The 13517-nt window shown below is 55.1% G+C and overlaps 2 protein-coding genes across 2 annotated transcripts in view; both read left to right on the forward strand.

Moving 5' to 3' along the window:
- The window catches only part of LOC107299285 (avidin-like), a 2223-nt gene extending 1295 nt beyond the window's left edge, over positions 1 to 928 (forward strand). The window contains exons 3-4 of the mRNA XM_015828645.1: positions 14 to 134; positions 895 to 928. Coding sequence (XP_015684131.1) covers positions 14 to 134; positions 895 to 928 — 155 coding nt within the window. The remainder of the gene's footprint in view (positions 1 to 13; positions 135 to 894) is intronic.
- Positions 929 to 5422: 4494 nt separating this feature from the next.
- Positions 5423 to 13228, forward strand: FAM221B (family with sequence similarity 221 member B). Its single transcript, XM_029286735.1, has 6 exons — positions 5423 to 5927; positions 6386 to 6529; positions 6905 to 7011; positions 10707 to 10908; positions 12149 to 12268; positions 13029 to 13228. Exons 1-6 carry the CDS (start codon positions 5423 to 5425, stop codon positions 13226 to 13228), a joined length of 1278 nt encoding a protein of 425 aa, XP_029142568.1.
- The last annotated feature ends 289 nt before the right edge of the window (positions 13229 to 13517 follow it).

The raw sequence follows: 13517 nt of genomic DNA on the forward strand, positions 1-13517 counted from the left end.
TTTGATCTGACAGGAACCACCTCCATCTTTGCGGGCCAGTGTCTGGTGGACGAGAACGGAAAGGAGCAGCTGAAGACAATCTGGCTGCTTCGTGTGAACGTTACATCCGCAGCAGACGATTGGAATGCGACCCTGTAAGGAAACGCAGGGGCTGAACTGCTGTGCCCCCTAACTGGAAGGGCCCTGGGCACCTCTTCTTTTTCTCTCTCTTCCCCCCCCCCCAGTGGCTCTTTAAAGGACGCCCCAAACGGGTTTGCCTCTCTGGGGGATATTCCTGGACCCAGGGCTGAGGAGCTCCTGTGGGAGAGGCTGGAGACTCCTTTTCTGCCACTCCCCCCACAAAGAAACACAGCAAAGCTTTGGAGGAGCTTCCCCAGGTCCTTCTCACTGACAAGTGTGGTTTGGGTGGCACCACAGTCTGGGTTGCACACAGCTGGCAACACTTGGAGAGTTGGCTTTTATTGCTCTACTCAAATTAAAGAGCAGTAGCCCAGCACAGCCCCCATATTTGTATGGGGCAAAGAGGCCACCTGGGTGCCTTCCCCGAGCACAAGGCCTGCAGCTCTGCTGCTCCCCTCCAAAGAGGCCACTTTTCTGGCCACCTCGACGGAGCTGCTTCAAGGGAGAACCCCAAAGGCCCAGGAGAATTCGCCCAACCTGCTTTGGGTCAGTGTCCTTCCCCTCATCACACGTGGCCAGCAATGCGTGGCTGGGGACCTACCCGGCCCTCGCCATCCCCCAGAACCTGCAGCATCCATTTCCTTTGCCCCCCTTTTTTATCACTTGAGTGGGTGGAAGCAGGGAATGCGGTGGGGGTGGGATGCTCAGCCTGGGGGGGGGGACACCAATCATGCCAATAAGAATTTTGAAATTTCCCTCCCTCCTTTTTTGTAGCGTTGGCACGAACATCTTCTGGCGCCTCAAGTGAGAGGGTGAAGAGAGCAAGGCTTACCCGTTTCTGCCTTGGGGGGCCTTGGGGGGGGTGACCCTTCCAACCTCTCCCATCAGATGCTCTTCTCCAATAAAATGTTTGCCTGAGAAGCCTCGGCCTCCCTGGTCTTTCAGAAGCTCCCTGGGTGCCAGTCTGCAGGTTTCCAGGAGAGGCTGGGTAGGACCCCCATCTGGAGTATGGGCTCTGGGGTAAAGAGTTAGCTTTGTCTCTACTACTGTTCTACTACTGTTCGGCACTTTACTCAATCTTTGCCCTTGAAGACTTTGGGAACCTGCAGCTAATTCACTGAGGATCTGAACAATTATTTTATTAGGAAATTATGAAAGGGTTTTTGCAAATGAGCCGTGAATTAGCTTCACCCAGACCTCGTCCATCCTAATCACTTGGCCCAAGCTTTGCTTCACAGAGTCATCCTAAGAACCAGCAGTTAGCTAGAACCTATTTCGACACTTACCTGAAGAAGCCAAAGAGGTTGGCCACAAACGGTTCAGTTATAATAACTGGATTTGCAATCAAGAATTTTGCAAGTGGGGCCATTAGAGGAACAAGAAAAAGTAACGTGGCATTTTTGCTTAAAGACCCAGAGGCAAAAAGCTCCACTTTAGCATGTCAAAAAATACCCCCTGGATTGAGAGCTCATTTAATTTTAATAACTTTTTATGTCACCCATTTCACTAATACAGCAACTCTGGATGACTTACAATGAAATGAAAGTCAAAATGCTAAAAAGAATCGAAACTAGAATAAAGAGATTAAAAGTTAAGATGATGGACAACTTGGGGGTAAGATTTTCTCTACCCAATGAGACACTTTCAAGGTACCCTACCCTGTCAGCCCCTCAGGCTGAGCGGCTGAACCAGGTTTTCAGGCTCTTCCAGAAGGCCAGGATTGTGTTTGTATGTGTTTGGGGGGAGGGGTGGAATCTCACCTCTGATGGTAGAATATTCTTGGGGGGGGGGGCACAGCAGAAAAGGCTCTTCTCCTGGAGCCCAGCAGCAGAAATTCTTTGGCCAATGAGGTCCAAATTAGGCTGCTTCCACTGGAAGGAGAGGGGCCAATTAGTCCCATTGGGGTGAGGCAGTTCCTCAGATACCCCAGAACTTCACTAAGTGCACCCCCAATGCTTATTATGGGATGTTACCCAGCTGCATGTGTCTTCAGCACATCAGGAACAAGTAAACAAGGGGGGAAACGATTCTGGGGCCACAGAAGCCTTTTTTTATTGGCATAGCAGCAGCCAGCTGGGTTCCAGCGTTGCTGCTCTGCTCCTCCTGCCTCTCTTCCGGGCCTGATCCCGGGGCCCCACCCTGCCCCTTTGAGACGAGCCCTGCCCCGCCCCAAAAAGCAGCTCTGTGAAGCTTTGGGGAAAGGAGGGCAGCCTGGGGAGGGCAGCAGAGATCGCCCTGAGAAGGTCCAGATGGAGCTCTGAAGTGCTGAACCCGGCCTGGGATTCTGGGTTAGCTCCAGGATCGCATTTCCTCTTGCTCTTTCTTCCACCAAATGAAGTTGTCAGCAAGGGAAGACTAGGATGCCCGGATAATTGCCCCCTTCCTTATCACTCTTGTAGGCCTCTCTGATAACCTCTCTGCTCATCTGATGCAGAAAGACCTGGCCTGTATCTTCTGCCTGCCCAGATGGTCCATAGTAAACCTCCTTCGGCAGGATCCCTTATTGGGTTTTCTATACTACCTGCCACCCTGCATTCATGCCTTTGATTCTTCTTTCTACACATACATTGGACTTTGCATTTATCCCTGTTGAAATTAATCATCCTGATTTTTGCCCATTATTCCAGCTTTTAAAGATCTTCATTCTGCCCTCTGTAGTATTTTATATCCCCCCATTTCGTATCAACTCCAAAACTGATTACAATGTTTTCTAACTCCTAAACTAACTTAATTATAAATATGTCAAACAGCACAAGGCCTAAAATGGAGCCCTGCAATTCCTCACTTCCTTTAAAATCAGATCTGGAGCCTTTAATAAGCCCTTGTTGGGTTTGAGCTCTCCACAGGCTTCTGCGAAATCGCTGGTCCTGCTGCTAGCGCTGAGCAGCACTTGGGCAACAAGAGGGGCGGGGGGGAGCACTTCTCGGGAAATATCAATGAAATCCTGGTGAAGAAGAAGGCTACCTGTGGCTGTCCTACACTACCATTAAATGGATAGACCCTGTGGAGAGATCAAACCCAACAAGGGCTTATTAAAGGATGCAGATCTGATTGACAGGAAGTGATGAATTGCAGGGCTTGTGCTGTTTGACATATTTATAATTCATGAATTATAATTAATAACTAATTAATTACACCTTCCTGCAAATTCCAAGGGGGAGGGAACCAGGCCCCCTCCGGCAATTTGCAATTCATGTGCTCTGACTGAGGAAGTAGCAGAAAAGAGATCTCCAAAAGCCAAGCCCTGAATATGTTGCAATGGTGGACTCAAAGTGGGAGTCCTAGGGCTCACTGTGTGCAATTTAATAGCCTGGCTTGCACACTGGCTAATCTGAACTGGACATTACAAACCTGGATGCACTAAACTAAGAGCTAGGGCAGGACACAACCCTTGCAAATAGGCAGCCAATGGTTATGTACTGAGGAAAAACATGACTAAGAATTTTGGAGGCATGTGCTTCAAAAACCTGACTAGAAGCTCAAAGTGACATCAAACATCCAAAAGAATCAGCACAGAATATTGGACACTATAAATTTCTTTTCCACCTAACAGAACTTTGGCCCTTGTTTTAGACCTTAATGGGTTGAAAGGCCCCCCTTTTGGGACCCACTACAGCAGGGGTGTCAAACTCAATTTCATTGAGGGCCGCATCAGCATTGCGGTTGCCCTGGGGCGGGTGTGGCCAGGATGGATGCGGCCTACTGGGTGGGTGTGGATGGAGTGGGTGTGGCCTACTGGGTGGGCATGGCCAGCTCTACATCCTTCGCGTCAAGGGTGCCTGTGGGGGCCTGGGCACGAGTGAGACAGATCTGAGGGTCTCTGGCAGGGGGTGGGACCAGGGCAAGTGCCAAGGCCTGGTCCACTGGAGGAGCCTCACTGTTCCTCTCAGGCCATGTGGGGGGGGCTGGATGGTGGTGCGGGCTGCCGGGAGCCCTGGACAGCAGAGGTCAAATGCCCAGCCTGGCCCTCGAGCACCCGCAGTACCAAGCCCAGCCCCACTTCCCCAAGGGGGCACCCAGCTGCACTTACCTCCTCCTCAAGGCTGCTGCTGTTGTGCTTGCTCTCCTTACCCAGGTTGCCCATGATGGGTACGAGGGCAAAGTCAGAGGGAGGCCCACTCCCTTTCCATGGGAGGAGACCCAGCTTTGTATCCAAAGCTTCCTTAGCAATAGGATCTTAAAGGCAGAAACCCCACCCCCCAAGTCTCTCTGCTCCAAACAGAAACCAGGCCTGCAGAAATGCAGATGTGATAATCTTGTCAGAAAGATTGGAGCCAGGAAGATGGGATTCAAAAGAGAAAGATCCCTAGAATCGACAATCCCTCACACCAAAAAATCCAATACAGGACATAGTCTTCAGCCACAGTCCCAGGGAAGCAGGATATGACCTTTGGGACATAATAGGATTAACCCACCACCATCAGAATGCCAGAAAGGCACACTCAGACTCAGGTCAAAGTTCATGCCATAGGAACAACTCCAAACAAAAGCTCAAGAAGGTATAAAAACCCACCACTCCCTACTACAGGTCAGCTTTCCCAGAGCCATCTTTCTATCTGGCTCTCCTCTTCAATAAACTACAACCTTCTTTCTAAAGCAGTCTCCATTTTGTTTATTCCCAGCTTGGACTGGACCCTGATGAAGGTTTTTCTTTCAACAGCTGGAACCCAGCTGGCCGCTGCTATGCCAATAAAACAAGGCTTCTGTTGCCCTGGAAACGTTTCCTCCCCCCGCCAGAGAATCCAGGCCTCCAAGCCGCTGCTGCTCTTCTGCCCAACGGGGAATCCCACAAAGGTAGAGGAGCTATGGGGGGGAATGAGACTCCTGTTCAACCTCCACCCCCCCTGGCTGCCCAAGTCCCCCCCCTGCACCCCTCCCGGCCTGCCAATTCACCTGTCCTCTTCACCGCATTGGCAGGAAAAAGCACCTCGGAGTGCCTGGAAAGTGCCCAATTGCCCCGCCAGGAGGCAGATCACGAGGCCGGACTGGGGTTCGGGGCTCAATGGGCCAGTGGTCATCTCAGGCAAGGCAGCTCTGGTGTTCACACCGCAAGGGGCGCAACCCAGTAGCAGAAAATCTACCAGTGGGCTTTGCACAATCTGCTGGACATAGAAGAGCCAGAAGGAGATGGTTCCCTCAACTCCCCCGTGGGAGAGCCCGGCTGCCCAGGGATCCTTGGCCAGGCACGTGTGAACCGTCTTGGCCTCTGCCCAGCTCCCTTCCACTGAACTCTCCCTGCGCCCATGCCCGGGCCACGCGGCCCACCCGATCACCTCTCCTGCTTGTATCCAGCAGAGCCAGCATGGAAGTGGAACCCATGGAAGCATCAGCCTCACTGCCTCCAGCGGCAACATCTCAGTCTTGGGAGGCAAGGGCAGTGGCAGAGGAGGAGGTGGCGCCCCCCAGCAGCACGTCACCCACGGCTCGTGAGGTGGAGGAAGAGTTGATTTTGCCCGCTTCCACCTCCCTGCAGAGCGAGGATACAGTCTTCCCGCACTCGACCTCCTTGGAAGGGGAGGATGAGCTCCCGGACATTTCCCTACCCTCCTCGTCTGAGTGGCCAGAGCCTCAGGACACGAGCCTCAGTGAACCATCCTCCATGCCGCTTGAGAGTTCCCCTCTCACGTGCTCCTCGTTTTCACTCTCACCGTCGCCGCTGTCCTGGAAGGAGCCCTCCAATGGGCTGCCACCACAACTGGAAGAGACAGAAGGTCGTGGGGAACATACCGGCGCCCTGGCCAGGTTGGGCCCAGGCGAGCAGACGAAAGCCAAGAAGAAGGGCCCGCCGGCCAAGAAGGCCACGCCAAGTCAGTGGGACTCATCCAGGGCAATGGCCCCCCCCAGAAGTGCATCCGGGCCCAGGGCAGGCGGGGCTGGTGGGCGGGGGGGAGGGAGAGGACAGAACACCAGAGCCGCGAGGCTTTGCCCAGATTGTGCTTCCCTTTGACCGCTGGCCTGGGCTCTGGCCGCGGAACAGCAGGGAGGCCAGCAGCAAAGTAGGTGGTTTCTGTCCAGGGCCGGAGCCCAGCAGAGGAAAAGGGCGCCCCCCACCCCGGGCAGGAAGCTTTGGGGACAGGGAGGGGAGGGGCTGCCCTGGGGGAGAGACTGAAGAAGGGTAGCAGTTTCCACAGCCCCCCAGAAGCAGCAGGCAGGCAGGGAAAGGAGCAGAGGAAAGGCAGCGGGAGCCCAAGATGGAAGGCAGCGAACATAAAGTAAGGTTGGGAGCCAGTCTGGGAGCGACTGAGGCCGGCTGCTCTCCCCACAGGCTACACGGTGAGGACCATCGTGCCAGCCGAGAAGGAGGAGCTGGTGTCAGTGGCCAAGGCCATGCACCGAGAGAAATTCGCCAAAAACACCAAGGAGCTCTTCCACCTGGAGAAGGAGGCGGCCCTCAAGTCCATCCAGACAGGTGAGTGGGAGCCTCCCTGCAGGGACCCATGGAGGGGAGGCCCCAGGAGCCTCAGCAGAGACCCTCTTCACAGAATTCTGGGCAGGTGGGCACAGGAACCAGGGCTGCTTTCTGAGAAGCAGCTTGCATGCTCGGCTTCCTTCTGGTGATGATGAGGAGGAGGACGACAACACTGGGCAGAATCCAAGCTGTTTCCCAGTCTGGCATCTGGGATGCCCTCCTCTCCCCACCTCCAAGAGAGAGAAATGAGTTTTGAGGCTACTGGGTGGGATTTGAGCTAGCTGGGGCAGGGATTGGGCCCCTGATGGCCATCCAAACAGCCTCCCAGCCTTCTGCAAGGCCACCCACTGAGCAGGCCCCTCTGTTCCTCTGCAGGTCTCTACATCGGCTGGCGCTGTCCTGAATACCTTTGGGATTGTTTCCGGGTGGGTGATGAGTCCAAGTGCTTCTGTGGGCACCTGCTGAAGCTGCACCAGGTGTACGTGGGTGAGTATCAAAGCAGGAGATGGGCAGGAGAGGGCCTGGCTGAGAGTGGTGCACAAGGTGGCAGCTGACTTCAGGATGCCCAGATAGGGCAGGGAAGCCCAGACATAGAAGAAGCCTCAGCCACCAAATAAGCAGAAAGTCAGGCGGAATCTGGCAGCAACGTTTCACCCTCTGGCTCTTTTGCCACCATAGATGAACACGGCTTTCCTCCGGCAGAACCCACGTTTTTGCTCTTGCTGTCTATTTTAATGTCCTTTCACACTTAACAGAGCATATTAAATGGACTCACTACAAGTAGTCCTTGACTTACAACGACTATGACCATACAGCTTAACAATGGCAATTCCAGAAGTCCGAATTGTTGTCATTAGGCCAAGACAGCACCGTTGTAAAGGCAGGACTACACGGTTCTGCTCTGCCATACACTGCTTGACCACCCCGTCTTTCCCCAACTCTGCTCTTTTGGCCATTCCACACTCTGCTGCTGACCCTTGTCTCTTCGCTGCTGGCAGCCAGCTGTCTTCCTCCACCTGCTGCTGCTGGCCTGGGATCCAGGCGCTGAGCGAGGGTGCAACTCTGAGATGCGCACAGTGAGCGCAACAGGATGGCGGAGGTTGCATGGCCCAGCTGGGGAGGGGGCAGTGGGACAAGGGGCTGTGGTGGCTCATGTGGCTATGACGCAGAGCCTGAAGACCGTTCAAGCGAGGGTTGGAGGAAAGCCCAGTGCTGGTGGAGTCTACTCACAGGCCCTCTGCTTGCTCTCAGCCCTGCCTGCCTTCCTCCTGCAAAGCCTCCCCAAGGGCCAGCAGCTCTGAATGTGCTGAAGGCCACAGACTGGCTCTCCAGGAGGTCTTCTGCTACACACTCCCACAGCTCTTGTGAGACATTGCTGGCCATTCTCCGGGGGTGCTTCTGGCGCACACACCGCAGCTCACTCGGAGGCTGCAGTGGATAGGCTCTGCTGGTCCGTGGTTGGCCTTCATCCCTTGCGGAAGCCCACAGCGGGTGTGTGTTCCAGAAACCTCAAACAGGCCAGACAGAGCTGATAGACCATGTGGGGGTCCTCCTGGAGGAACAGGTGACAGACATGACTGGGGAGACCTTTGACAGACAGGTAGTGCCCATTCCTGGACTGGGGCCCATTGCTTACGGTTGCTCATCCCTTGGTCACCTCCTGGTTGGACTATTGCAACACGCTGGACATGAGATTGTCTTTGAAGACCACCTGGAAGTTACAACTGGTTCAGGACTTGGCAGCTCATATGGTACTGGGCACTCGCCAGTTTGGCCATATAATACGGTGGCCCCCAGTTTCCTCCTGGGTGCAACTGAAGGTGCCCTTTCTATCTATCATGAGCCGTGCTGGCGCAGTGGTTATGAATGCAGTACTGCAGGCTACTTCTGCTGATTGCTGGCTGCCAACAGTTTGGCAGTTGGATTCTCACATACTCAAGGTTGACTCAGCCTTCCATCCTTCCGAAGTAGGTAAAATGAGGACCCAGATTGCTGGAGGCAAGAGGTTGTAAATTGCTTAGAGAGGGCTGTAAAGCACTGTGAAGGGGTAGATATATCTAAGTGCTATTGCTATCATGCTTAAAGCCCCACGTGGCAGAGAGTCAGGTCATCTGCACTTCCCTAAGGATGTCTTAGGGCTGCTGTCCAGGGGATCATATGGATGAGTGAGTGTTGTTGAGGGAGAGGGAGGTCTGGTTCTTATTTTCTTATTGTGTTGTTTTTCTTTTTGTCATCACTGTTGTTAAGTTCCCAGAGTTATGTGGTGCAAGATGTGTCCCATAGAAATCTTTAAATAAATACAGGAAGTGGATTTACGAAGGTTGCTTAGTGACCATTCAGGGTTATGGGGGATCCCCCCAAAGGTATTTATGACCGTATCCCAAAGTTCCAAAGGTCATTCTGCTTCCCACAGTCACATGAGCACATTTTGGGCACTGGGCAGCTGGCCTGGATTTCTGGGCCTTTGCACCATCCTCCAGTCATGTGACCGGCAATTTACAATTTTTTTGGCAAAAATGCCCCCTAGTGAACAATGAGTTCACTTAGGGAGCATGGCATTCGCTTAACGACATTAACTGGATTCACTTAATGACCATGGTGATTTGCTTAATGGCCACTGCAGAAAATGCTCGTAAAATTGGTCACATGATGATTGGTGTCAATTATAATGATCATGACATGACGGTGATGGGCAGGCTCCATTGTGGTCATAAGTCAAGGACTTCCTGTACCTAAATTTCCACCTTAGATCCAGGCCTGTTATCCATTGGAAGGGATCCTGATCATTGTTTCTTCCAAGGGAAAGTGGGAAGCGATGGCAGCCTGTGCCGCAAGGCTTAAAGCCTGAGGCAGCAGACCTGGCAGCTCTTTCCCAAACAGGCAGAAGAAGGCAGAGCTGCCTTCCAAGCAGCCGAGCAGGGCTGTTTGCCTCCATCTGGAGGCCATCATAGCTCTTTCTGTTCCAGGGAGTCGGGTGCATTCCTGGTCTTCAGAACTGAGCTTCTCTGGTCACAGGCAGGACCCGGCTGCCACAACCTGCTTTCCGCTCTCCCCACAATCACTCTTAAGGACGCATGCAGGAGAGACAGGCTTCTTGTGGGGCTCTGGGGGGGCACCCTGTGTAATTAACTCATATATCCCCATCACGTTTTATTGCCCAGCCCAGAGATTCTGGAGTCTTTGTTGTTGTTAGTTGCAAGTCGTGTCCGACCCATCGCGGCCCCATGGACAATGTTGCTCCAGGTCTTCCTGTCCTCTACTCTTCTGGAGTCCATTTAAACTCAGGCCTACTGCTTCAGTGACTCTCTCCAGCCACCTCATTCTCTGTCATCCCCTTCTTCTCTTGCCCTCCATCGTTCCCAACATTAGGCTCTTCTCCAGTGAGTCCTTCCTTCTCATTAGGTGGCCAAAGTACTTGAGTTTCAACTTCAGGATCTGGCCTTCTAAAGAGCAGTCAGGGTTGATCTCCTCTAGGACTGACCGGTTTGATCACCTTGCAGTCCAGGGGACTCGCAGGAGTCTTCTCCAGCACCATAGTTCAAAGGCCTCCATTCTTTGGCGCTCAGCCTTTCTTATGGTCCAACTTTCACAACCATACATTGCAACTGGGAAAACCATGGCCTTGACTATACATACTTTTGTTGGCAGGGTGATGTCTCTGCTTTTTAGTATGCTGTCTAGATTTGCCATAGCTTTCCTCCCCAGGAGCAAGCGTCTTTTAATTTCTTGGCTGCAGTCCCCATCTGAGGTGATCTTGGAGCCCAGAAAAATAAAATCTGTCACTACCTCCATTTCTTCTCCATTTCTTTGCCAGGAATTGAGAGGGCCGGATGCCATGATCTTGGTTTTCTGGAGTCTTAGGGGCACCCAACAATGGCCTTAATGAACCCTGCCCCCCATCTTGAATGCAGGGTGGGGCTTTTAAGAGGACTTTACACACCGCCTCTTCCTCTATCAAATACCCTACCTTGTCCAAAATAAAGCCAAATATGAGAACTCGGGGGGTCCTTTGCCTTCCCGCTTAGAGGAGGGTCTTCAGCCAGTTGCCCAGGGGGTCCTCTCCCCCCCCCAGAGGAGGCTTTGGGGACCAGAGGGTCCCTGCTTGCTTTGCCCGGAGACCTGCCGTCCTTCCTTTTGGATTCTTCCCCCGCCAGAAGGCCTATTCTGTGTTTCAGAGAAACGAGCCACTGTGCCCTGCACTGTGGCAGGCTGCCAATGCCAGGGATTCCTCTTCGTTCCTTCCCGCCCCGAGGAGGTGGGCGAGTTCTGGCTTCGGAGAAGAACCGGCTTTGACGTGGCAGCCTGGCGAGCCAAATGCCGGTGCACACACACGCATGAAGAACACACGCCCATCGGAGCACGGAGATGCTACGTCCGAGGTGAGCACCCCATTGCCCGCCACCTGAAGCTGCTGGCTCTCTGGCCAGTTTGGGCCCCTTCCTCCTCTTAGTGAGCACCTGGAGTAGAGAGGATGTGCCCCGGGGCTGCTGAGCATCTCCGGAATGCAATCCCGGTTGCTGCAGCCTTTTGGGACTCGGTTGAAGCCACCTTTATGGGCTCATTGCTTTGGTAACCGCCCTTCCCTCCGTCTGCTAAGACCACCCTCTCTATCCGACACACCCCAGCCGGCTGCTCCTCTACTTCCAGCCCCATCTTGTCTTATTCCAGGGTTTGCTCATCCTGACCCCCATCTCTCACCAAGGCCGTGTAATCTCCGGCAAGTCCAGGGGCAAATCTGAGCCTCTTCCAGTCACCAGCCCTGCAGAGCCCCCTCCTCAATTGGCGGGCGTAAATGACCTCTGTATCCTGTGGCCCTGGCAGCCTGTCAATTCCAAAGTGGCCCCATCTCCCTGAGCTGCACAGCTAAAGAGCCCCCTCCTGCCCCCCTCCCCCAACCATCCTAGGCAGAGACTCTCCGCTCTGATCTGGGCACCGTCCCCCAGGAGCATTGGGGCAGCTACTGCAAAGGCCTCCTGGAACCGCCTGAATAGCAGCAGCAGCAGCAGCAACCCATGTCTGAGAGCACTGGGGGGGGCTCCTTTCTCCCTTCATCCACCCCCTCTTCCCGGGCTGAGAGATGGGGGGGGTTTACTTCTGATGGTGAGAGTGGAAAGTTATCCCTCTGTGCAAAGCTGGACCAAGAGGCGAGGACAGCCCTCCTGCAGGCAAAGTGGCAGCCGGCTGAGGGGGGGGGAAGGGGACAATCGGTGCCAGTCCAGTGTCCTCCTGGGGGGCTTTGGCATCTCTTCTTGCCTTCTGGCCAGGGGGGCTCTGGGCCTGTTTTCCCAGAGAGGAAAAGGAAAGGAGGGGAGAAATGCATTCAGACGAGAAGCTGAACGACCAGTGCATTCTTTATTGTCAGGCTACATTAAGAGAAGCTTGCAAGACTCGAAGTAACCCTGACCCTGACCCATCTCTGAAGACCATTCCCACATACAATTCAGCTGGCCCTCTCAACAACTCTGCAGCAGCAGGGTGGGAAGCCCTCCTTCCCCCCCCCCACCCACCCCATGCCTCTCCAAAAGGCTCTGCAGTTGCTTCAGGTGCCAGGCTCTGCAGCCCCCCCTCCCCGTGCCCGGCTATGCTGACCCTAACCTGGTGCCCCTCCTGCCCCGCCAGGCTGCTCCTGCATGGCCTTCGCCTCCAGCTTCCTGTGCGCAGCCTGCGACCGACGCTGGGAGGAGCACGAAACCTTCTTTGAGTCAGAGGAGACGCGGCGCAGAGGTGGCCGGCCTTACGGTATGGGGGTGGCAGGCGGGTTGCGGCCCCTCCCTGGCCCCCTCCCTTCCTTCTTCCCGCCCTTTGCCCTTTTCTCTGCTTTGCAGTGGCAACTGCAGGGCTTCCCCCAGCTGGGGAGGGGGGAAGGGTGTCTGTTCCTCTGGCCCTGGCAAGGACCTGCCCACATCTTAGCAGCCATTCCTGCCAAGGGCGGCTCCTTCCTCTCCCCCGTAGAACCTCTGCTACTCTGCTAGCCAGCTCCTCCCTCCTCCCCCTTTCAGCAGGACTCTGCCTCTGCTCAGGCTTGGGACCCTCATCCAGGGCTGTCCCAGGGAGAGCCCCTAGTGGGGGGTGGGGTCTAGCCCAGGGGTTTGCTCCCTGCTTGTCCTCCTTGTTGAGAGACCCCAACTGCCCAGGGGAAGATGCAAAGCCAGCCGTGCCCTGGCTTTGTGGGGCCGGTGGGTTCGAAGCCCTTTTGGCAGACCCCAGACCCATGCTCAGTCCAGCTGCAGCCAAGGGCAGAGATGACCCAGAGGGGAAACCGGCCTCCCCCCAAGTCAGGAGGGCTGAATCAGCCACAGCCGGAGGAAGACTTGCTTATGAGCCGAACCAGAAACCCCCAGGGCCGCGGGTTGGGGAATGGGGGAGCCAGGTCAGGGGCTGCCCCATCTCCCTCAGTCTTGTTCCCGTGCAGGCTGTTACCTGGGGGGGGCCCTGTCTGTCCTACTGTATCAGGGCCCTCCGTGGGCGTGTCCCCCACCTGTGGCCTCTCTCCCCCCAGGAGAAGCTTACCTGCCCTTTACGGAGCTGCCCGAGCTGCATGGGGTCGTGCTGACGGGGCGCGCTGAGGACCCTTCCGCCTCCAGGGCTCTGCAGGGCCAGGCCTGTCAGGCCCTGCCCACCTCCTCCGGCTCAAGGGCTCTGCCTCTTCCCCCCCCAGGACCCCGGCGGTTCCTGCAGAAAGACGACAAGAAGGCTTGAGGCGGCCTTCTCCGCCCTGCTTCCTGCTGCGCATGGGAGGCACAATAAAGAGAGCTTACTCGGCGGGGGTCTTTGTGGCTTTGTCCTCGGAGTCCCCAGTGGGGGGCCTGGGCTCAGTGGGGATTCCAGGCTGAGGATGGGATTCTTCTCCCTGGAGTGTGGGGGGGGGCTGGTAGGATCCCCTTTTGTATCCAGCAGGATGTGAACATCCCCCGCCCTAGCTGCCCGCCCTGCAGGGATGTTGGAGGGAAAAGAGACTGTCCTCCCCTTTAGAAAGGAGCCCCCCCCC

Source organism: Protobothrops mucrosquamatus, unplaced genomic scaffold (assembly GCF_001527695.2).
Source record: "Protobothrops mucrosquamatus isolate PMUCROS unplaced genomic scaffold, P.Mucros_1.0 scaffold4761, whole genome shotgun sequence".
Classification (NCBI taxonomy): domain Eukaryota; kingdom Metazoa; phylum Chordata; class Lepidosauria; order Squamata; family Viperidae; genus Protobothrops; species Protobothrops mucrosquamatus.

Coding starts and splice junctions, on each gene's coding strand:
- FAM221B (XM_029286735.1), top strand. CDS start 5,423: ATGGAAGTGGAACCCATGGAAGCATCAGCCTCACTGCCTCCAGCGGCA. Junction 10,909..12,148: donor ACGGAGATGCTACGTCCGAG/GTGAGCACCCCA, acceptor CTGCCCCGCCAG/GCTGCTCCTGCATGGCCTTC. Junction 12,269..13,028: donor CAGAGGTGGCCGGCCTTACG/GTATGGGGGTGG, acceptor CTCTCCCCCCAG/GAGAAGCTTACCTGCCCTTT.